Below are 23,197 nucleotides of genomic sequence, written 5' to 3'. Positions count from 1 at the left end.
TTTGAAAAGGAATTCCTCCCTTCAGTTCAACCCTGATCATCAGGTAGTGATTGCCAGTAGCTGCATACAACCTGCTGCTGTTGTCTGGGGTGACAACAAAGAATTAAACAATATTTATGCCCTTATGTGCATAGTATAGACAAAAATGTTTATACCTGGGAGAACATAGAAGGAGATTGAGTTACTTTGGGGGAAACATCACCCTGAGGAGTATAATTGCAGGAGTTTCCCCTGCAATTCTGCTCTTCAACACTACCCTTAAAAATATTGTGTTGGCCAAAAAGTTCCTTTGGGCTTTTCCCATCTTACAGAATGGGAACATTTAAAATAAATGAAATTTATATAATTTTACAAATATGTTTTTTAAGAATCAAAACTTTCCATATTACGAATACTAATAAAGGAAACAGCTGATCATACTGAAAAGTTCTTGATTCTTTACTGTGGAAACAGAATAGAGTAACTGGAAAAACATATGTTTCCGGAATTGGATCATGACAACTGTGCTGTAGGACTCTGCCACTTTCTAGCTGTGTGACCTTCGGCAAGTTACTTAACCTCTCTGTGTCTCACTTTATTCATCTGTAAATTTAGTATAATAGTTCCTAAGACCTACCTCCTAGAGTTCTGAGGATAAATTGAGCTGGTGCACGTAATGCGCTTGGCAGAGCGTTTGGCAGAGTGCTTGGCCGATGTAAACACGGATGAGAGCATGCAGTTCACGTGGTCTCACAGACAAATCACTTGCTTCCATCTGGTCCCAACTGTGTCTCTCAAATCTGCCCTCATCTGGTTATCACTCTTCATCCTTCAGTTCTGAGTGCAGGTAATATCTCCTTCGGATAGTCTTGACCCTACTTTGAGAGAGTACATGTTTCTTCTTGCCCTTTCAGACTTTTGTGGGTGTACTCCTAAGGACATTTGCTTTATTAAATTAAATTACTTGTTTACTCATCTATGCTTTTAAGGAGACAAAAACTTAATAAGAGAGGAACAGTGCCTATTCACGCTTGACGTGGGATAGGAATAGAGCAGGAATTTCAGATATTGTTGAACAAAAAACCATGAGCATAAAATGTCAGACCTGATAACTCAGGATAGGAGTGATGAAGGAACACAAAGAAACTTGTCTGAAATAAAACTTAATTAAAATAGGGCAAGGGGTAAAAGAAGGATGGGAAGAAAAAGAAGCAGATGAGACAGAAATGTTTTGTAATAATTGGTGACAAAGGATTTTGTTAATGTCGGAGTCTTTTAGGGCAAGAGGTGATTTCATTCTCAAGAATCCACTCCAGAGTTACTCCTAGTAGTAACAAGTCATCAGAAGACTCTTTCCTCCTTCTTATATGAAAAATATATTTCTAGGCCCCTTGTGATGCAGGGACTTTTCCAGAAATATCTAGCTCAAGACCATATTGTAAGAAAATGTGGTGTTTGAAGCCTACAGATGTCAGATAACATCCTGCAAAAATAATGCATTTATTCTGCGAATCCGTCACATCGGTACAGTCATTACTGAGAGTGCTCCAACTTGAAATAATGCATTTTCATTTCTTGAGGTAAAATAAAAATTTTCATTCTAACAGAAAAGATGGAAGGAAAACAACTTCTTTTCAAATACCGGAAATTCGACAGTGGAACAACTCTGTTCTTTTCTTTAGTTTAATCTTCAAATTTTACAGAGAAACAGAGACATAAACTTCAAACATACTATGATTGTGTAGTCAGCCTTCCTCAAAGCAGTATTAAAGCAAGATGCTTGCATCCTGGATGATGTCTATTCAGAAAATTGAATTTTTTAATAATACCCAGCTCCCTTCAATCCCCAAAACTACCACCTTCCTTTGGACAGCAGGATTACCCTACTAGCCTCCTACCAGCCCTTACCTTCAGACTCACCCTCTCCAACTCATTCTCCACACCACTGCCAGGGATAGTTACACAAGCCTGACTTTTCACTTGGTTTTGCCCACATACTCCACGTTTTCTCCTGTTTCCAAGTCTTCACTCAGTGCTGTTCCCTCTGCCTGGACACCTCCTATCCTTAACCACTTAGACATCACATCTTTCTCTCCAAGGGGTCAGCTCAAGAGTGACTTTCCCTGTGGGGGATCCATCCATTCAGTTCTCTCCAGGCTAAATTATGTGTTCTTTCATGTACTCATGACACTCTGTGCATCCCTCTACCCTAGAAACTCACAGAGTGATTCTGTAATGATAACACTTCTAATTCACCATTGGACTGTGAGAGACTGACTATCATTGAGGCTGGACTATGTCTTGTTGATCATTATGTCCCCAGCTCTTAGTTATGTGCTCCTGGGGACAAAGGAGATACTCAGAAACATTTTTGAAATGAGCCCATAGCGTTATTATAAAGCTGCAAAAAGTATAGAAAATCTGGGACAACCCATACAATCTGAGGTCTCTGAGCAACCTAACTACAACTGCTGAGAGAACCAAAAAATCTGATTTAGAGATTTATTTTCCTTTTCTTTCTCAGTTTTAATATTCAGGCTAGTGGGGGAACTAAAATAAAAGTGCCAAAAAAATTCAGCTGGGTAGTTAAACAGAATTACTCAGACTATTGTGAGCTACATTTCTTTTTTTAAGGAAATATATTAACACTTAGAGTAGTTAATATGTAAAGCAAATATTATTCATATCACGAGATCATATAGCTTAAAATTTTATTCAACAAACATTTTCAGATCATTTTCTATATAGCAGACACTGTTCTAAAAATATCAATTCATTTAATTCTTATAACATCCTTAAGAGGTCATCACGACAAATTTGGAACTTTCTTTACTGTCTCATGATATTGGGCTGTCTCTTTCTCCCTACATCCAGCAGAAAGATCTGGAATCGAAGAGAATAATATCTACAGAACAAAAAATTCTTTTCAAATGACCTAAAAGGTATAAAAGATCTAATGAAGGAGATTATATCAAAATGAGTCCTGCAATATTTATCATCTCTCTCTAATGTGCTTATAAAATATAAAACAAATGATAATTTGAATATTTGAGTGAATTTTTGTATGGCATTGGAGTAGCATATTTAAAATAAATCACCGGTAAATCCTAGACAGTGGGATTCCAGAAATGGAATCCTTTCAGGATCAAGACAAATCTAGGCTTATCACAGCATAAAGCAGATATCAGAACAATATCTTGAAAATATTCTCATTTCTCCTTATTGACACTTTTAGGAAAGACTGATGATTAATTGCAGGTAGAAAGCTTAAAATATGGAAGTATTGACAAGTTGAAGTGCCACCAAATGAAAAGTAATGGCACTGAGTACATAGGAATAGTGCACGGGGTCCATATTTATGGATTGTCAACAGCAAGGAATTTGCAGAGGTTAATGAATGCAGGTTGGAACTAAAGTTGCAACAACTTTCCCCATTTTGAAAAGAATAGTACAGGGAAGTGGAAAATACAAATATTAATAAATCAGAGGAACATATTATACCACAGGATAACATTAACAGATTTGTATCAATGACCATGAATGAAGACCCAGAAGGCCTACTTGTCAAATTTACTGATGACAGGAGGTCTAGAGAAACGGCTAATGCTTTGGAAAGAGCATCAGCATTTAAGATGATTTGGTTAAGCCTCAAATTAACAAAATGAAATTAATATGTGCATTTACCATTTGGGTATCTCTACGTACAGGCCACCTCTTCACCCAGGTCTTTTTGACCATCTATTTCTAATATGGCCTTTGGAATTTTCCACTCACTTCACCTGTTTGGCTTTCATCATAGCACTTGTCCCTTCTTCATATTCTTCTTAAGTAGTTATTAGTTGACTCGTTTCTAACTTCAGTAGAAAGTAAAATGCATGAAAGCAGTAACCTTGTTTAACTTGTATCTCTGAGTGAAATAAGAGCACTAAGTAAATATTTGTCTAAAAATAAAATGCCTATTTATTCCCTTCTCTTAAAAAGAAATTTGACTAGTGTGGATTGGGAAAATACCACAATAGTGTTTCTTGTGAAACATGACACTGTCGAATGATGGAAGCATCAGGCTGGGGTCAGAAGAACTGAAGATTTTGCCACTGATTCCTCACTTGACCTTTGATAAACACTTACTTTCTCCAGGAACAGTTTCCTCATCTGCAAAACTGGGCCAACCTCTCAGGGGGTTTTAAATTAAGGAGCATGAAAGAATTTTGTAAACTGTAAAGAACAAAACAAACGTGAAGAATTATGATTGGGGGTGGGAGAGGGATCTTAAATAAAGACTCAGTATGAATAAACAGCGTCTTGTGACTTTTGAAAAAATAATTAGATACAAACATTGGTTGCATCCAAAGAGTAGTTTACATTTGTACTGGCAAACCATATTACTGTATTTCCTCCTAGCTGTATACCCTGCAGGATATTGGCAACTGTCCAGCAGAGGGGCACTGACATAAAAGGAAGACCAAGTGAAGGTAGGTTGTGAAGATAGTGTCATTTGAAAAACAATGGAAATAATTGGGGAACAGTGAACATAGGAAGCATGGAAGTGGGTGGGGGGAATTGTGATGCTTATGTGAAGGATTGTCACGTAGAGGATTTACTGCATGTAGCACCAAGATGCAAACTAGGAATTGGGGCTAAAAGACTGAGAAAGACAGATGTCAGTTTAAGACCTTATTTTAATGTAAAGAAGAGTTTTCTAACCTCTAGAGAAGTCCCATGATGGTGGAGGGAGTGAATTGTGGTCACAGCCAAACTAGGTGCAAACACATGAACAATATTATCAGAAGGCTTCTAATATTAAGCTGAAGTTTAGGCTAGATGATTCCAAGGCCCTTCCCATGTCCAGGATTGTAATCAATCAAATACAATGCTCCTATCATGGTTATTGAAAGTGAAAGGATCATGAACTCACACTCTAACAAATCCCAAAATGCTATCCTTAGAGACAAAATCAAGCCATGAGAGAACAGCAGGTGACATCAGTCCTGAGTCGATGAGAAGAAAGACCAGCGTGGTGTGGGCTTCCCCAGAGAGAGCCCCTCTTCTTGTGTACATCCTACTGAGAATCTGTTTAACGCTGTGAGGTATGTCAGTGCCACCTCTGCTGGACAACATTAACTATGATCACATTTTTTACTCTTAGTGTCCTTCAAGGATTTGCTGCTGTATTTCACATGACACTTGCTGTTGCAAATACAAATTCCAGCCATATATATATATATATATATATATATATATAAAATCTCTTTCTCCAGTTTGGGAAGAGGGGAGGAGGAGAGGAGGAGATGCCTTAAAGATTCATCAAGTACTAGCTGAGTTAAGTTGGCAAAGCCAAGCAAATGTTAAATGACTTGCCTGAAATGACTTTTGCATCGTCCTGCTTGAGGAACACAGTGGCTGCCCCTCATTACTTTGTATTTACCTGTCCCAGACAAAAGCATCTGCAAATCCTATATTAATCCTATGTTGCCAGGCTTGTCATGTGCACAGACCTACACAAGTCTGTGTTTACAGAAACTGCACTTGAGAAGTGCAGGAACAAAAAAGAAGTAGAAAAGAGGGAGATGGAACCCACGGATAAACAGGTTAATATCATTTTCACGACTTTTTTTTTTTTTTTTTCCTTCTTCAGCCCCAGCTCTCCCGGGTGCGGGAAGAGGCTGTGGGCTGCGAACTCCGCGCTGGAATGAGGAGTCGTTGAGCCCTAGCCGCGGTAGCAGCTTCCCCTCCCGGTGTCCCTGCTGCAGCCTCTGGTGCCCAGTCCCTGGATGCTCAGCCTACTCCTCGCCTCCCGGTGCAACATCGCCTGCAGACACAGCCCCGCCGGCGGACTATTTGCCCGGCGGGCGGGAGACTCGGAGGCATTGGCTCCGTAACTTTTCACGTCATTTTCTGCTCCTGAGCCCCTGGTCGCCTGTCCGCGCCTCCTCACGCCGCAGACCGCGGCGCCCATGGGGCAGGGGCCGAGCCGCTTGCAGCACTGAGCCGACCCGGACTGGAGCCCGTGATGTCCGGCACCAAACTGGAGGACTCCCCACCTTGTCGCAACTGGTCATCTGCTCCGGAGCTGAATGCAACTCAAGAGCCCTTTTTAAACCCCACCGACTATGACGACGAGGAATTCCTGCGGTACCTGTGGAGGGAATACCTCCACCCCAAAGAATACGAGTGGGTCCTGATCGCCGGCTACATCATCGTGTTCGTGGTGGCTCTCATTGGGAACGTCCTGGGTGAGTGTCCGCCGGGCAGCCCCAGGTAGGGGCTGCCAAGTCCTCGCGCCCCCGGCTGCCAAGACCCCTCCTCCCCCCAGGGATGCACACAAAAAGGTGGCTGCTCTCGGGGTGGGGTTATATTTTTTAAAAAAGTTTTCTGATTTTACGAACCAGGACCGAGCCCTGGAATGGTGATCCCTTTTTCTGCAGGGAGCCGCATTGCCTTTGGGAGCACCAAGGTTCCAAGCGCGGGGAAAGGGACAGAGGCAGGGCTCTCCAGGTGGATTTGATGGAGTGTGGGGGAATTAGTCATCCTTTTGTGTAACGTGGACGAGTGTTTCGGGGGTGGGGAGAGGTCAGGCTGGCAGGATGAGAAGCTGTGCCCCTTCGGAGCAAGCTTTCCTGGGCTGTGGAAATCACAAAGGATTTGTGAGCCCGGTACAAGTGCCCTTTGGCGAGGGGTTGAGGCTGAGTCCAGAGGCGGTAATGAAAGGGCAGGAAGTGGGAGCAGAGGCAAAGCAGGGAGGTGCACTCATGCAAGGAAGCTGAATTAAACAGGAGCCAAGCCGGGAGCGAGCAAGGAGGAGGGGCCTCTGAGAAAAGTACCAAGGAAATCGCAATCATTCATCCCTCCATCCATTCATTCATTTATCCACTGTACCCATGTATTTTCCAGAGCATGCTTGTTTCCAGGCTCGGGAAATATTTGCAGCTGATTTCTTTTTTTCCAAAGACTAGACCAAGCTTTGTGCTAGGTTCTCACTATTTGTCGCTGTCTAGGTTGGTATGCAAGCATAAATTTCCTCTCCCACTCCCCACCTCTGCACAATTTCTGAGGGTTGAAGAAGCGGTGCCGTGGCTAGATGGTGGCTGTGGTGATGGAGTTTATTAGGGCAGCTGGGAAATCGACTTAAAAAACAAAAAACAGGGGCTTTGGAAGGGAGGGACGATTGAACATAAATTGTGAATGGAAGGAGCGTGCACCTAGATGAATGGAGAGTAGGAGGCGTTTAAATGCAGAGGGCAGTGTGGAGGGAATCTCTGTGGAAAATGACAGGAGATGGGGGGGGCTAGGAGAAGATGCTCTAGATTTTCAGTTACAAAAAGGGGGAGAAGATGAGCGAGGTGGAATAGGCTGGGAGGTGTTGAAGTCCAAAGTAGAGACTTTAGCTGCAGTGGAGGATGATAAGAGAATTATCAGGCTCTCAGCGCTAGCCTGATTTTTACCTTCTCTCCCCATATGTGTCAGTCTGGGTAAGAAGCAGTCACAGTAGTCCCTTGCCAATTCAGGAGGCAGAATAGTTGGTAGTATGTGACTGAAAGGCATTCCTGAGAGAGCTGGTAGAATATTATTTGACAAGAAAGATAAGAATCCTCTGAGAACTTTAGTTGGCTCTGTCTGTATATTTTTTCAGGCTATTTTAAAGTTGTTGCAGTTTTTTAAAGGCAAACATAAAGGAAATGTTTTGATGAGGCAGAAAATGTGAAAGGTGGAAATACACATGGTTAGGACCAGTTGTAAGGTTAAGTCTGTTAATCATAATGATTTTCTTGTTTCCCTTCTCCTTGTCATCCATGCTTAGAGTTACAATAATTAAGATACATGGCTACTAGCATAGCAACATTTCACTGCATTATGCTAATACTTAATGATAAGTGAATAATCAAAATTGAACATCTATGAATACCTACTCTGTGCCAGACTCCTTCCCATACACTCTCTCACTTAACCTCAGAGTAACCCACATTTGACAGAAGAAGCAAGACTTAGAGAAATAAAATGACTTATTAAGGAACATCATTCAGATTCAGTTCCATTTCTTCTGACCTCAGGTCCAGAAATCTTCACTGATATTCCACTCTAGATTTAGAAAACATACAGAGAATTAATTCTTTTCTCCCAGTGTCTGCAAGCCTATTAAATGTATTTCCTTTTCTCCCTTGCATCTATGTCCACTATTAATAAATTACCATGAGGGGTTAATGGTTCTGTGATTCTCTCCAACAAAAACCCACTGAGGGAGGAATGTTATTGCATTGCAGTAAAATTTTGACGTGTTTTTCAGGAATAGCTACAAATCATAATTATTTTCCTTCCCTAATTTTATTTTAGGCTTAACCTCTGTGATAAAATTTGCTCCTTTTTGCTGTTATTTTATTCTGGCTTGCACAGACCTGTGATGCATGGTTTTCATATCCTAATTGCATAGTTTAGGGGTGCATGTTTGCTAGCCTGAGGAGTGCTTTAGTCTCAGGAAAGAAACATCTCTAGAGTAGATGTTTCATAATGTCAAGTGAGAGAGCACTGTCCACAGCCCCAAGTGCTGAAATGTCCAATTTTATTCAACTTAAAAAAAAAAAAGATATACTCAAAGCTCTTTGTTTTCATGAAACTGACAGCTGTTTTCCTCAGAAATGAATGACACTGAAATCCTCTCTGGCTGCACTGAAACCCATATTCTTTATGGACGTATTCCCTGAAAGTTGATGAGGTTCAAGTTTGACATTTAAACAAATAAGCAGTGTCATTACTCACAGACAACTTCCTGCTCTTTTAAGTCACTGTCAAATTTGCAAAACAGATTAGATTGAGAATTGCTTTTTTGCCCCCCTGGTATGTCATTTTATGCAGAGAATGGCAGGACAAGAAATCACATTATTCATGCAAGATAAAAGAGTCAACATTGGGTATGAAGGTGAAATACCACCATGTAAGCAGTGGATGTAATCACTGACCCTTCAGGTCCACTTACCACTTGTACTTTCATGTAACTAACTACTTGGAAAATCTCAACCTTCTTGAACTTACAAATATAGTGTAATCAGTTAGCAGTCATTACTCCCACAATGTCCTTTTGTGAGCAGAATGACAAGGTCTTGATCATACCTACCTATTTTTCTGCTCTCCATGGTGCCTCTCTCATTATATACCCTCCCCATTATCAGATGCTTCTTTCCCAAGCTAGAAAGCAGTTTATTGGAAAAAATTTTGACAAAAGTCATTCAAAATAAGGCAAAAAATTACTCTACATGCAATTTCATGATTATATGCATCCTAATAAAAACATGTACATGTCTAATTATAGAATTTTAAATCCTAGGAAGAAAGATGGGACAGGTTCTTTCTGGAAGCAGTGTTTTTCCAGTATCTTCAAAATTATGTCACATATAACCTATTCCTAAGGATGTCTTGTACTTTAGACGAGTAGATGCATTCAGTTATTTGACCAGTACATTTTGAGCAATGTTATGTTTTTAAAATTAATGTGTGTAGGGGGAAAGTGTTCTTGGGGACACTCAAGGGAATATGTTTGATGTCATTCCTACTATTCCTTGAGTAGAAACTGGATGGAGAGATGGGTTCTAGTCAGTTCAAGTGTTAAACATCTGGAGGAAATGAGCAATTCTCTGCTTCTCTTACTTCCACTTTCAAATATATGATTTTCACCTGGAATGCTTCTATCTTCCCTGTTGTCATCTTCATATGAAAAAATGAGGAGAACAGTCAACAAATGACATCAGTCCAACTGTGCTTCTCACCTCTTATGTGGCATTAGCAAGTTAACAAACTCTCTGAGCCTGTTTTTTCCAACTGAAAATTATGGTTAATAATGGCTGCCTTGACTCACAGACACAGAGAATAGACTTGTGGTTGCCAAGGGGGAGAGGTGGGGAGGGAGGGATGGATTATTGGGAGTTTGGGGTTAGCAGATGCAAACTATTATATAGAGAATGGATAGACAACAAGGTCCTACTGTACAGCACATGGAACTATATTCAATATCTTGTGATAAACCATAGTGGAAAAGAATATGAAAAAGAATATCTATATGTCTATAACAGAATCACTTTGCTGTACAGCAGAAATAAATACAACATTGTAAATCAACTATACTTGAATCAAATAAATTGAAAAAATAAATCCTGCCTTATAGAAATCCTATGAGGATATATATATGAGCATCCTCTACAGAGATATTTAGAGGGGTGTACACAAATATATACATTTTTTTCTTTTCTTGACACAGTAGATACTAAATGCCAATTTCTATCCCTTCATTCCCACTATGGAAATCTCTCCTTGGTGTGATTGGTAGCCATCCTGTTCCTCCATGGCCAATCTGTAGCTCTGTAACTCTTTATGGCCTCTACTCTGGCATTTTTCTAATTGAGTGTTTTCATAAAAGCTGTTAGTGACATGGTGTTGGCACCTGTTACTCTTCTTTTCCATACCAGCTCCACCCTCCCACACCAATTAGATGTTTAGTGCATCATACTGACTACTTAACATTGCCTTCCCACCTCTATGTGAAAGTCATTCCTAACCATCATGATGATTGTCTCTCTTTCTCTCAGTTTACATTTCCCTGCTCTAGGTTCTATTAACTCAAGAGTTTCTGAAACGTTAGCTGGCCAGTCTATCACTACTAATGTTTTAAACAGCGTGCCCGTACACACACACAGAGATAATATGTTGATTTAACTCAGTTAAAGCACACTACCCATTAATAAATATATCTAATAAGAGTTAAACTAAACTGGGTAAGTGGGATGGGGGGAATACCTGTAATTGGATTGCTTCTTACAGAGCTAATCATATGCCCCAGACATGACAATGGCAGAGTCGCAAGTTCCCGCTGCTCCTAAGTCTGAGACCTTTCTTCTCTACTTGTCCCAAAGCCCATCTCAGCTCTGTGGGTCTTTTAAAACCCACTCTTTCATACACAGGAAGCAGAAAGAGGTTAGAGATAATACATTACTGATCTCTGCCAAGACCCGATAGAAGTCATGAACAGTAACCGTAAAAGGTAAGGTTAGCCACTAAGCTTTAAACTCGTATGATTTTAGTTACAGAATGCAAAGCATGCTTACCTGAATAAGAGTTAAACTGACACCTCCACCTTTCTAACAAATCATAGCCACTTAGTTTTACCGGGTAAAATAAATCATGTTTTTGACTTGAACAGAATCTCAGGGATAACTTTTTAAATGGCTCTCTCATAGATAACAGCAACATTTACCATGGGAAGACAATAATGAAATAACATGTGCTACTGATAATTTAAATGGAATGGGTTTTTTCTATATTTGAAAAAAATTGAGGAAAGTGAAATAAATGAAAATGTTACCAATGTATAAGACAGGCTAAATCTAACATACAAATACATGAAGTTTTATAAAATTTTTATTAGGGCATACATATGTGTTTTATATGTTTACATGAATTTTTATTAATTCATGTTTCAGAACGTATTTGCAAATCATCACGTACTACAGTTACATTAGCATTACAAAGTCCCTGAATTCTTACTCAGCTCCTCAGATTTCAGGAGTATCCATCACTGGTGTTATTTCACTGGTGAGAGATGACCTTTCCATCCTTCTTCTTGTAGAATTCTGACATACCCCCCAACCTTAGGGATGCTGGCTCTGTTGAATAACGTCTCACTGGTGAGGTCCAGTTAATGACATGTGATGGGTGAAACAAAGGGTAGTTATTCGTCTGCAACTCCTCTTCTAGCTGCAAAGGAAAATGAAGAATATTTATGGAGTACTATATGCCAGGTCTTGGAAGCTACGTTCCACGATGAATATATATATTTCCTTGATGCCTCATGACAAACTTATAACAAGGAGATTAATAGCTTTGATTTACAAATGAGAAACATGAAATTCAAAAAGCTATTTTAACTAGTTCCAAAGTTTAGTCAGACTGTAAGTATCAGCACTAGGTTTCTAATACAGATTTATCTGGTTCCATGGTCCACCTGTGTCATCCTGACTCTGTCCCATGCTTCTAATCCTGACCAAGAAAAAGGAAAGAAAAGAGAGAATGGGAATGTTACCGAGGTGTGCCCTCCAGACGATCTATGGAGCTGTGCTGGCCAGTTGCCATGCTATTCCTTTGATTGATTATAGTCCTTCAGCTTGGAGGATGAGCTCATTTGATAAGTTAATCAAGGTCAGGCTAGGGTTACTTTACAAGAGAAAATTTCAAGGTAAAAATAGATGTTGTCAAAAAGGTTTTTGCCTGTTCAGGGGGGTGACTCTCTGGATAAACGTTAGATAATTGTGGCCAAGGATTATTTTGTTACTGAAGGTGCTGTCTTTAGAGACCATTAAAGACTGAGGACCTAAACATTTACTATCTCAGATAATCTAAAGATTGTTTTGTTCCTCCTTTGGCTTTCAAACCTACTCACACATTTCTTTTTATCTTTCTCTGATGGAATTAATGTTAACTTTTTAAAAAAAATCATAAGTTTCTATTGATTTGACTGCATAGGTCAATCTTTATATCACATAATAGTGCTCCTGGAGCACAATGGTATTTTATATGTCCAAAGAGGCATTACCCATAACACCATAAATGAAATGAACTTTAGACACTGACAGTGGAACAGTTTGAGAGGCTATCAGATGAAATACATGATGTATATGACCAGTCTTTTGGATAGCTGACTCTTAGGACTGAATTTATTGATTTCATCTTTATTCCCAATGAGAGATCATCTCTTGACCAAGTAAATGGGTTGGATATATATTTAAATACCATTAAATTTTTTTCCATTTGAACTGTTTCCCCATAAACAAAAAATCAAAACTATTCAGAATAAATATGTACTCTATTCTTGAAAGTATTTTTGGATTACTATCATTGAGTCTTTTCCAGTAATTTGCTTTCGATATCACATACATATGAACAATGTTTAATGTTTACATATTATTTTACTCTTCAGAAGACATTGTTACATACATTGCCTCATTTATTCTTCAGAACAATCTAATGAGGTAGGTTGTATTTAGTGTAAAAATTTATGTGCCTGAAATGATTTGAAATCAATTTAAAAGAAAAGTTTGACTGCATAGAAATATCCAGGGATTATGTGTCTGCTTTGGAAAACCTTACCAGTGTCCTGTATTCCAAGAAGTCAGGATAAGAATATTAACTCCCTTTGTCTGACCTTCGGCTACAATGTCTTTGGTACCTGATTTTGTCAACATTCTGAGTACAGATGCACATTAACCAGATTTACAAAATTGGCACATAAGAAAATAAATAAATCCAATATTTTAATTTAAAATAAGAAGTTACTTCTTTTTTTTTTTGATGTCTTAGCTTTTTTTCTTCATTTTTAATGGAGTATAATTGCTTTACAATGTTGTGTTAGTTTCTGCTGTACAACAAAGTGAATCAGCTATATGTATACATATACACCCATATCCCCTCCCTCTTAAGCCTCCCTCCCACCCTCCCCATCCCACCCTCTAGGTCATCACAAAGCATCAAAGTGGTCTCCCTGTGCTATGCAGGAGCTTCCCACTAGCTATCTATTTTACATTTGGTAGTGTATATATGTCAGTGCTACTCTCTCACTTCGTCCCAGCTTCCCTTTCCCTGCCCCGTATCCTCAAGTCCGTTCTCTATGTCTGTGTCTTTATTACTGCCCTGCCACTAGGTTCATCAGTACTGTTTTTTTAGACTCCATATACATGCGTTAGCATACAGTATTTGTTTTTCTCTTTCTGACTTACTTCACTCTGTATGACAGACTCTAGGTCCATCCACCTCATTACAAAGAACTCAATTTCTTTCCACTTTATGGCTGAGTAATATTCCATTGTATATATGTGCCATACCTTCTTTATCCATTCATCTGTCGATGGACACTTAGGTTGCTTCCATGTCCTGGCTATTGTAAATAGTCCTGAAATGAACAGTGTGGTACATTACTCTTTTCGAATTATGGTTTTCTCGGGGTATATATCCAGTAGTGGGATTGCTGGGTTGTATGGTAGTTCTATTTGTAGTTTTTTTAGGAACCTCCATACTGTTCTCCATAGTGGTTGTATCAATTTAAATTCCGACCAAAAGTACAAGAGGGTTCCCTTTTCTGCACACCCTCTCCAGCATTTATTGTTCTAGATTTTTTAATGATGGCCATTCTGACTGGTGTTAGGTAATACCTCATTGTGGTTTTGATTTGCATTTCTCTAATGATTAGTGATGTTGAGCAGCTTTTCATGTGTTTGTTGGCCATCTGTATGTCTTCCTTGGAAAAAATGCCTATTTAGGTCTCCCACCCATTTTTGGATTGGGCTGGGTTCTTTTGACCTTGAGCTGCATGAGCTGCTTCTATATTTTGTAGATTAATCCTTTGTTACTTTCTTCATTTGCAAATATTTTCTCCCATTCTCAGGGTTATCTTTTTGTCTGGTTTATGGTTTGCTTTACTGTACAAGAGCTTTTAAGTTTCATTAGGTCCCATTAGTTTATTGTTGTTTTTATTTTCATTTCTCTAGGAGGTGAGCCAAAAAGGATCTTGCTGTGATCTATGTCAAAGAGTGTTCTTCCTATGTTTTCCTCTAAGAGTTTTATAGTGTGTGGCCTTACATTTGGGTCTTTAAACCATTCTGAGTTTATTTTTGTGTATGGTGTTAGGGTGTGTTCTAATTTCATTCTTTTACATGTATCTATCCATGTTTCCCAGCACCACTTATTGAAGAGGCTGTTTTTTCTCCATTGTATATTCTTGCTTCCTCTGTCAAAGATAAGGTGACCATATGTGTGTGGGTTTATCCCTGGCCTTTCTATCCTGTTCCATTTGTCTATATTTCTGTTTTTGTGCCAGTAACATACTGTCTTGGTTACTGTAGCTTTGTAGTGTAGTCTGAAGTCCAGGAGCCCGATTCCTCCGCTACATTTTTCTTTCTCAAGATTTCTTTGACTATTTGGGGTTCTTTGTGTTTCCATGCAAATTGTGAATTTTTTTGTTCTAGTTCTGTGAAAAATGTCATTAGTAATTTGAAAGGGATTGCATTGAATTGGTAGATTGCTTTGGGTAGTGTAGTCATTTTCACAATGTTGATTCTTCCAATCCAAGAACATGGTATGTCTCTCCATCTGTTTGTATTGCCTTTACTTCTTTCATCACTGTCTTATAGTTTTCTGCATACAGGTCTTTCACCTCCTTAGGTAGGTTTATTCCTAAGTATTTTATTCTTTTTGTTGCAATGTTAAATGGGAGTGTTTCCTTAATTTCACTTTTGGGTTTTTTGTTGTTAGAGTATAAGAATGCCAGAGATTTTGTATCCTGCTACTCTATCAAATTCACTGATTAGCTCTAGTAGTTTTCTGTTGACATCTTTAGGATTTTCTCTGTATAGTATCATGTCATCTGCAAACAGTGACAGTATTACTTCTTCTTTTCCAATTTCAATTCCTTTTATTTCTTTTTCTTCTTTGACTGCTGTAGCTAAAACTTCCAAAACTATGTTGAATAACAGTGGTGAGTGTGGGCAACCTTGTCTTTTTCCTGATCTTAGAGGAAATGGTTTCAGTTTTTAGCCATTGAGAATGATGTTGGCTCTGGGTTTGTCTTATATGGCCTTTATTACGTTGATATAGGTTCCCTGTATGTGCACTTTCTGGAGAGTTTTTATCAAAAATAGGTGTTCAATTTTGTCAAAAGTTTTTTCTGCATCTGTTGAGATGATCGTATGCTTTTTATTCTTCAACTTGTCAATGCGGTGTATCACATTGATTGATATGTGTATATTGAAGAAACCTTGCATTCCTGGGATAAACCACACTTGATCGTGGGGTATGATCCTTTTAATGTGCTGTTGGATTCTGTTTGCTAATATTTTGTTGAGGATTTTTGCATCTATGTTCATCAGTGACACTGGCCTGTAATTTTCTTTTTTTGTGATACCTTTTTTCTGGTTTTGATATCAGGGTGATAGTGGTCTTGTAGAAAGAGTTTCAGTGTGTTCCTCCCTCTGATACACTTTGGAAGAGTTTGAGAAGAATGGGTGTTAACTCTTCTCTAAATGTTTGATAGAATTCTCCTGTGAAGCCATATGATCCTGGGCTTTTGTTTGTTGGAAGATTTTTAATCACAGTTTCAATTTCAGTGCTTGTGATTGGTCTGTTTATATTTTCTCTTTCTTCATGGTTCAGTCTTGGAAGGTTGTGCATTTCTAAGAATTTGTCCATTTCTTCCAGGTTGCCCATTTATTGTCATATAGTTGCTTGTAGTAGTCTCTCATGATCCTTTGAATTTCTGCAGTATCAGTTATTACTTCTCCTTTTTCCTTTCTAATCCTCTTGAGTTGAGTCTTCTCCCTTTTTTTCCTGATGAGTCTGGGTAATGGTTTATCATTTTTGTTTATCTCCTTAAAGAACCATCTTTTAGTTTTATTGATCTTTGCTATTGTTTCATTCATTTCTTTTTCATTTATTTCTTATCCGATCTTTATAATTTTCTTCCTTCTGTTAACTTTGGGCTTTTTTTGTTCTTCTTTCTCTAATTGATTGACCAACAGCAGTTCTCACTCCTGGCCTGTTCCCCAATCCCCACACTCCAGCTCCCAGCCCCCTTGCATAACTGTGAACACACATCCCAGTCCAGGGCACAGAGAGCCACAGTACAGACGGTCGGTGTATTTCTCACTCTTTCCCATCTGCTACCAATTTGCTGCTTCACCCTCTTCTGACAGCCTCAAATGCTTCCCTTCTGTCCCAATCGATTCCCCCGTCAGAGAGGGAGTTTCCCCGAATTCGGGAATCTCTCCTCTACTTTAGCTCCCCTGCCCTGTCCTGTCCTGCTTCCTTTCCTCCTCCTTCTCCCTTCTTTTTTCCATCCTACCCAGTTATGCAGGGATCTTTACAGTTCTTTCCGGTGTCCAAGGTCTTTAGCTTGTTTTCAGCCAGTCTTCTGTGAGAATTGTTGCATCTATAGATGTATTCCTGATGCATGCATGGAGAGAGATGAACTCCATGTCCTCATATTCCGCCACCATCTTGAATCCCCCAAGAAGTTAATCTTAAAAGTCACAGAACACTTGAAGCTCTTTCAATCTTCACTGTCTCTTTCTGTAGACATAACTATGTGAAGAGCTTTATTGTTCTGAAAAGGTAGGCTGTGCTATAGTGGCAAATAAACCCTAAATGTTCATTGGCTTAGCATCACAGAAGTTTATTTCTTGTCTATTTGACATCTAATTGACATCTAATGTGGGTTGGAGAGTCCATTGTATCTCAAGGTCCAGATGTCCTTTCTGTTCATGGACCACCTCAACATGCAGCCTCTGTGAAACAAGCCTCCACGATGGGTCTCAGTGTCCCCCACTGCCTGGTATTCACACCCTATTTAGTTCCTTTCCATATCATGCCAGAAGTGGTCTATAGCAGCATACAGTAACATATAGCAGAAGTGATAGTATGTCACTTTCAAAATTATATTATAAAAGATTACAGCTTCTGCCTTGAGTTCCCACTCTCTTGCTCTTGGATTTCTTGCTCTGGAGAAAGTAAGTTTCCTTGTTGAGAGCAACCCACATGGTGAGGAATTAAAATATCCAGCCTACCACCATAGAGGAAATGTAGCCTGCTAACAACCACATGTGTGATCTTAGAAGCAAATCCTTTGGCCAGAAAGAGTCATGATATGATGCCAACAGCACCCTCCCCTGCCCCCACCAGCTTGACTTAATGACAGGCTCTGAGACAGAATTATCTAGTTAAGTTTCTCGCAGTTCCTGAGGAGGATTTAGAAGTGATGAGATAAATGTTTGTTGTTTTATTTTTTTTCAATTTGGGGATAAGTCATTTTACAGCCTCTAACGTTGTCATGGCTGGAGAGGAGTGAACTGGGAAATATATACTGGCTCTTAACTACCTTTGCCAAAAAGCAACACATGTCTGTCATGCCCATAATCATTTGACCAAAACCAATCTCATTGTATCAGCTTAACTACAAGTGGGGTTGGAAAGTATAAGGGAACACTGTCTCTGTCACAGGAATCAGACAATAGTTAAAAGTATTTTTAACTACCATAGTCTCAGAACAAGGGAATTTAGAGGAATCAAGCATTTAATGGCATAAGACTAAGATAATCTGATAGATATTTCCATTTTACACTTTGGATCTCTGCTAATAGAAGTAACTTATAATATTGGAAGAGTTTGTGCCAATTACTGGAATAAGAATCCAGGGAACAAAGATAATGGAAACCAAGGAACCTATACTTTAGGTGAAGAGACAAACATAACAGATAATTTCAATATAATATGTCAAATACTCTGATAGATGAGTTATAAGATGTAGTGGAAGCATATAAGGACACTTAGTTCCATTGAGGGGATTAGAGAGAGATTCAGGAGAAGATGACTCCTAAATGGAGTTTTAATGCATGAATGCAAGTCACACAGGTGAGGAAAATAGAGCAAGGTGTTCTAGGCAGAGGAAACAACTAGAGCAAAATCAAAGAGGCGTGAAATAGCATAGGCCATGCAGAGAATGTTAAGCAATTGGGTAAGTGCAGAAGAGGACAGTCTAGGGATGGAACTGAGGCATTAGATAGGGTCTTAGCTGGCTCTGACACTGCAGCTGAAAGGGAGCCCTTCTAAGACTTTAAGGAGCGTGCTGTCATTGGGAGACTCAGGACGGTTTTCACACTGGAGTTTGTGCCCTGTTTGGGGCTCACTTAATCAAGCCTACTTTAATGAAAAAAAACTGATAAGAAAAGGCAATCAAAATTCTTCTAGGAGGCTTTCCATGTGCTGCATGAGGGAGAAAAGGAGAAAGTGAGAAAATGAAAACAAAGAAATAAAGAAAAGAAGCGAAAGAAAGAAGATTAAAATATAGGAAAAAGTGTTACTGTGTTTGCTTTGCTGAATAATTAAATTTGAGAAGAAATTTCTCTTTAAAATGTTTTTTCATATTTCTTTTCTGAAAGATGCACCTAGTCTCACGTGTCATAGCTCTATTAATATTTTCCAATATTCTATATAGTTTTTCACTAAAATTGTTTTTGTATTAACCTATTTTTGGGGTTTCAATGGGTCACTATGCTCCTAGCCATCCATCACTTGAAACTAGATCATATTTTGGCCTCACACTAAAACCCAAAAGATGACAAATTTGAGATCTTATGGAAATTTTTTCATATTTTCCAACTAAATCCCCAAATTTCTACTCCAGATTTCCTGCAAGCTTCTAAATATGCTCATTTGAAAATTTATCTTATATGGCAGTTTTATCATTCCAATAATAATTGAAGGTATTACATTGACCCCAGGTCAGCCTTTAGGGAATTACCATAAGCATGTCTCTGCAAGTTCACATGGTAATGCATCAAAATTTCTAAAACTGTGGTTACTTTAAAAACTTTTGTTTGCTATTCCTAACTCACAAGGGGAATACAGCACTGCTGAAAAATTGTAATATCCTTTTCTAGATTTTCAGTGAGTTTTTATTCCTACTTGGTGACACTAAGATGAATTTATAAAGCACATGGTTTACAACCATGTGGTTGATTTTATTATTATAAAATCATAATTGGGGTCAGAAAACCACTGTCTATAGTAATTAATTTCATAAATTCAGAATAAATTTGATCATCATATACTTCGGTAGAGAACCATATTGCTTATAAATACCATTTTGAGGCCAACTTGTCTTTCTTAAAATGTGTAGATTGTGCTAATCTTTCTGGGACAGAAGTAGAGAGATGTGGTTATGTGCTTATGAAGCCATTTTGTCATTGGGTGAAACTGAGTCAACATTTCATTGTGAAAAAAATAGCTAAAACTTAATCTCTCCAATTAGAATACTTAATACAAAAATTCCCCAAGTTTAGAAAGCTGAAAAACAAATACATTAACAAATCTCACCAGCTGGTACAGGAAAAGAACTTCATAATTGTTGGGACATTTATGTGCTGGGGCTTGATTTATATTTCAGCCACAGGGAAGCCTAGAAAGCTTTGTTCTTTGAAATCATCAGAGATGGTGATGGTGACTCATAGATTCCTGAAAGTCAGTAAGATTATCCTAGCTCATAAATTTATGTGTTTTTCTTCCCCAGGCATAATGAACATTGCAATCGGTCACTGACAGGAAGCCAAACTATCTCAGTGGAAAAGGGGAAAATAAGGATTTAAGAAGTTAAAAACACATAAATAAAAACATGTGCACACTCATGCACACACACACACACATTTTGGAGATTGCATTACCTGAATAATATGATTTTAATGCACACTAGCTTTTCATGCAGGATTAAGAAGCTACCTTCCAAACTTTAAAAATGCCGAAAAAGAAACTGGATATAAGGCCTTGACTTTCCCAAAGTCAAGAGATATTTTCAACTATTCCCTGAGTGAATGAACTAGACTTTAGGAAAGCCAAAATGATAAATACACTAGAGATGAGGATGTCCTTGAATTAACATCCATGTAAGAAGGAGCACCCCTTAGGTGATTGATCTTTGTAGCAAAATCTATATTCTTCGAACAGACTGAATATATTCCTGCTTTAGCATCTTCACACTCTCTAATCCCCTCTGGCCCTCTCCTGGCTGGTTCCTGCTCAGCTCACATTGTCACATATTCAGAGACAGTCTCTGAGGAGGCCAGTCTGAATCTCTACCCTCTATGTTAGCAGCCCATTTTGTTTCTCTCATAGAACTTATTACTATTAGAAATTATATTGTTGGTTTGTTTTTTAATTTTACTACTGTCTCCCTTAAGTAACATATAAGTTCCAAGACAGTAGTTCCTTTATTTTTTGTTTTTGCAGGTGCATCCTCAGCTTCTAGAACAGTGCCGGGCTTACAGCAATGTTTTGCTACTAAATGAATTTAAGTGTTAGATTTCCACCAGGAGGAATACTTTAGATATAAGCACATTTTTTAAATTAGGCATTTGTAGGCTTTAAATTTCTTCTATATAAAATCTTAAAATAAAACCTCAATAATTTGAATCATGTTTGTGATAACTTTTTTCAATATCTTAAACAACACACACATTAAAATAAATATATAGTCACTAAAGTAATGATTATGGGAGACCATTTGTAAAATCTCTCCTCAGCACTGTAATCCCCTTGACTTTACCAGGAAACTATTTTGCTCTTCTCTTGAAGAGCAAATGAGATTTACAAACTGTGGCAGCTATTTTTTTTCTTCAAGGAAGTTACATAAATATGCTTCCAAATAACATGCTATATTCCTGAAATTACTGAGAACATATAATGTATAAAACTCTTACTTAAGCCTTCTTTGTTTCAAAGTGATTCTTAGTTGTTTTCTATGTTTTTATAGATGTCTAAGGAAATATTTGACCATTTGTGTCCCAGATGGGATAAGAGAGCTGAGACTGAATTTTATCACGACCCCATACTTTCTGCAAAAATAAAAGGGCGAAACATATCTCCACATGAGCCCAGTATGATTCAGGAATGCCCACAGAGTCTCAGCTTTAGGAATCCTTTGTCATTTTTCCCCACTGCCAGTGACAAAATACTGTGCAGACAATTGAAAAAAATATATTTTCAGGTGGAGCCCAAGAGCAATGTTGGTAATAATTGGAGAGTTCTAGACACTTCTTTTAATGGGGAATAAGAGAAACAATAAACATATTGACTAATTCTGGTCCTCAATTTCCTGAACTATCAATCAAATTATAAATTTTTGAAAAATAAAAGTACAGTCTTGCCCAGAGATGGGAGGCATTGCTAATTCTAGCAGACATGTAACCAGTTAAAAGAATATTATCAATATTTCTCATTATCGTGAATCAACTGAATTACAGTAGAATTTACATGTTAGGCTTTTTGGGAGTTGTTATATTTCCATAATTACCTAACTCCTCAAGAGCAGTATTTGTCATCCACCGTCTAAATAGCTCCTATAACAACCTGTGTGATAGGGCTATTATTCACTCCTTTTCCCAGGTAGTGGAATTTAGTACTAGAGAGCTGTTATTGTGTTAGGGGTTTGAATAGATTTACATGTTATCACTTGACCTCTCCCTTCCTGAACTGTAAGTAAATATAATGTTCTCCATTTCCATTCTTCCATTGCTAGTTTATCCATGCTAGTGTGCATAGCAAGTTTAAAAAAAGGTGTGTAATTTAAGAAAAACAAATTCTCATGCATAGTTTTTTTTGGTAAACTCAACTGAAATGGACTTGAGTTTCAATGACTAATCACTAAAACTCATCATAGGTACCTGGCCACAGAGATCAGAGGGGTGGCAGCAAGAGTCAAGATTTTCTCTGGGCGTGGATTTTCTCTTCTGGTAAATAAGAGTTTATAAGACTTCTCTGAGTGCTGAGTCACCATCAGCAACAGTGACAGTATATGTAGAAATTTGAAGTCATGGAAATATATTTTTATCATCCAAATGGAGCTAAAGGCAGCATAGAGAAGCAGAGGGCTCGGTCCAACTATAGCAGAAAAAGGCACACAAAAAAATAAAGCAGCCTGAACCAACACACTGGTTTTCTAGGGCTTATCTAATTTGGAGCTATTTCCTTTTCTTATTTCATTCAGCAAATATTTATTGAGCACCCACAACATGTAATCTGTTCTATTACATTCTGTGGAGGAAATACAGAGTGAAGGGGGCATGGTCCTTACCCACAAGGAATTTCTAATCTTGGGAGAGAGACTGACATGTCAACAATACTCTATAGCATGAGGGTTATTGGAGAGGTGTATGCTAAGTATTAGAACATAGAAACATAAAAGTTGGATTTGATTGGGGGTAGGAAGCACTCTTTCCCTGAGGACGTAGCATTTGTGGTTTTGTTGACATGTGAGTATAATTTTGAAAAGTTCCAAAGGATGAAAAGAAATTACACCCAAGTTGATGAAGTAGTACATTTATGATTGCTCTCAGATATACATAGCTATGCTGAAAATATCATTCAGGGAACTCCAGTAAAACATAGGCTTTTGTGAACACTTTTTTTTTGAAATTTCAAGGAATAGAGACCTCAAGTAATCTTTTTTGATGCTTTGCATTGCTTTCATGGGCTACTTTTTTTGTGGGTATTTGCCAAGTCTCACCTGTATTTTATGTCATGGTGGATTGGATTTTAAAAGTTTGAAATCCCTGGAGTTATCTTAAAATGAGTTCTGATGGATCAGAGCTTCCCAGAGGAAGATGAATCTGGGGCAATGGTGAGAATGGGTTGAATTTATGAGACC

At 38.3% G+C, this 23,197-nt stretch overlaps 1 protein-coding gene across 2 annotated transcripts in view; it reads left to right on the top strand.

Moving 5' to 3' along the window:
- The first annotated feature begins 5,617 nt into the window (after nucleotides 1-5,617).
- The window catches only part of HCRTR2 (hypocretin receptor 2), a 119,422-nt gene continuing 101,842 nt past the window's right edge, over nucleotides 5,618-23,197 (top strand). The window contains exon 1 of one of the 2 annotated variants that reach the window (XM_004267773.3): nucleotides 5,618-6,212. In XM_004267773.3, the coding sequence (XP_004267821.1) occupies nucleotides 5,990-6,212 (223 nt within the window). In that variant the 5' untranslated portion in view covers nucleotides 5,618-5,989. The remainder of the gene's footprint in view (nucleotides 6,213-23,197) is intronic. The other variant, XM_012532256.2, reaches the window with a different exon arrangement.

Source organism: Orcinus orca, chromosome 10 (assembly GCF_937001465.1).
Source record: "Orcinus orca chromosome 10, mOrcOrc1.1, whole genome shotgun sequence".
Lineage (NCBI taxonomy): Eukaryota > Metazoa > Chordata > Mammalia > Artiodactyla > Delphinidae > Orcinus > Orcinus orca.
Note: the sequence above shows the minus strand (reverse complement) of the source record. Positions and strands in the feature narration are given on the sequence as shown.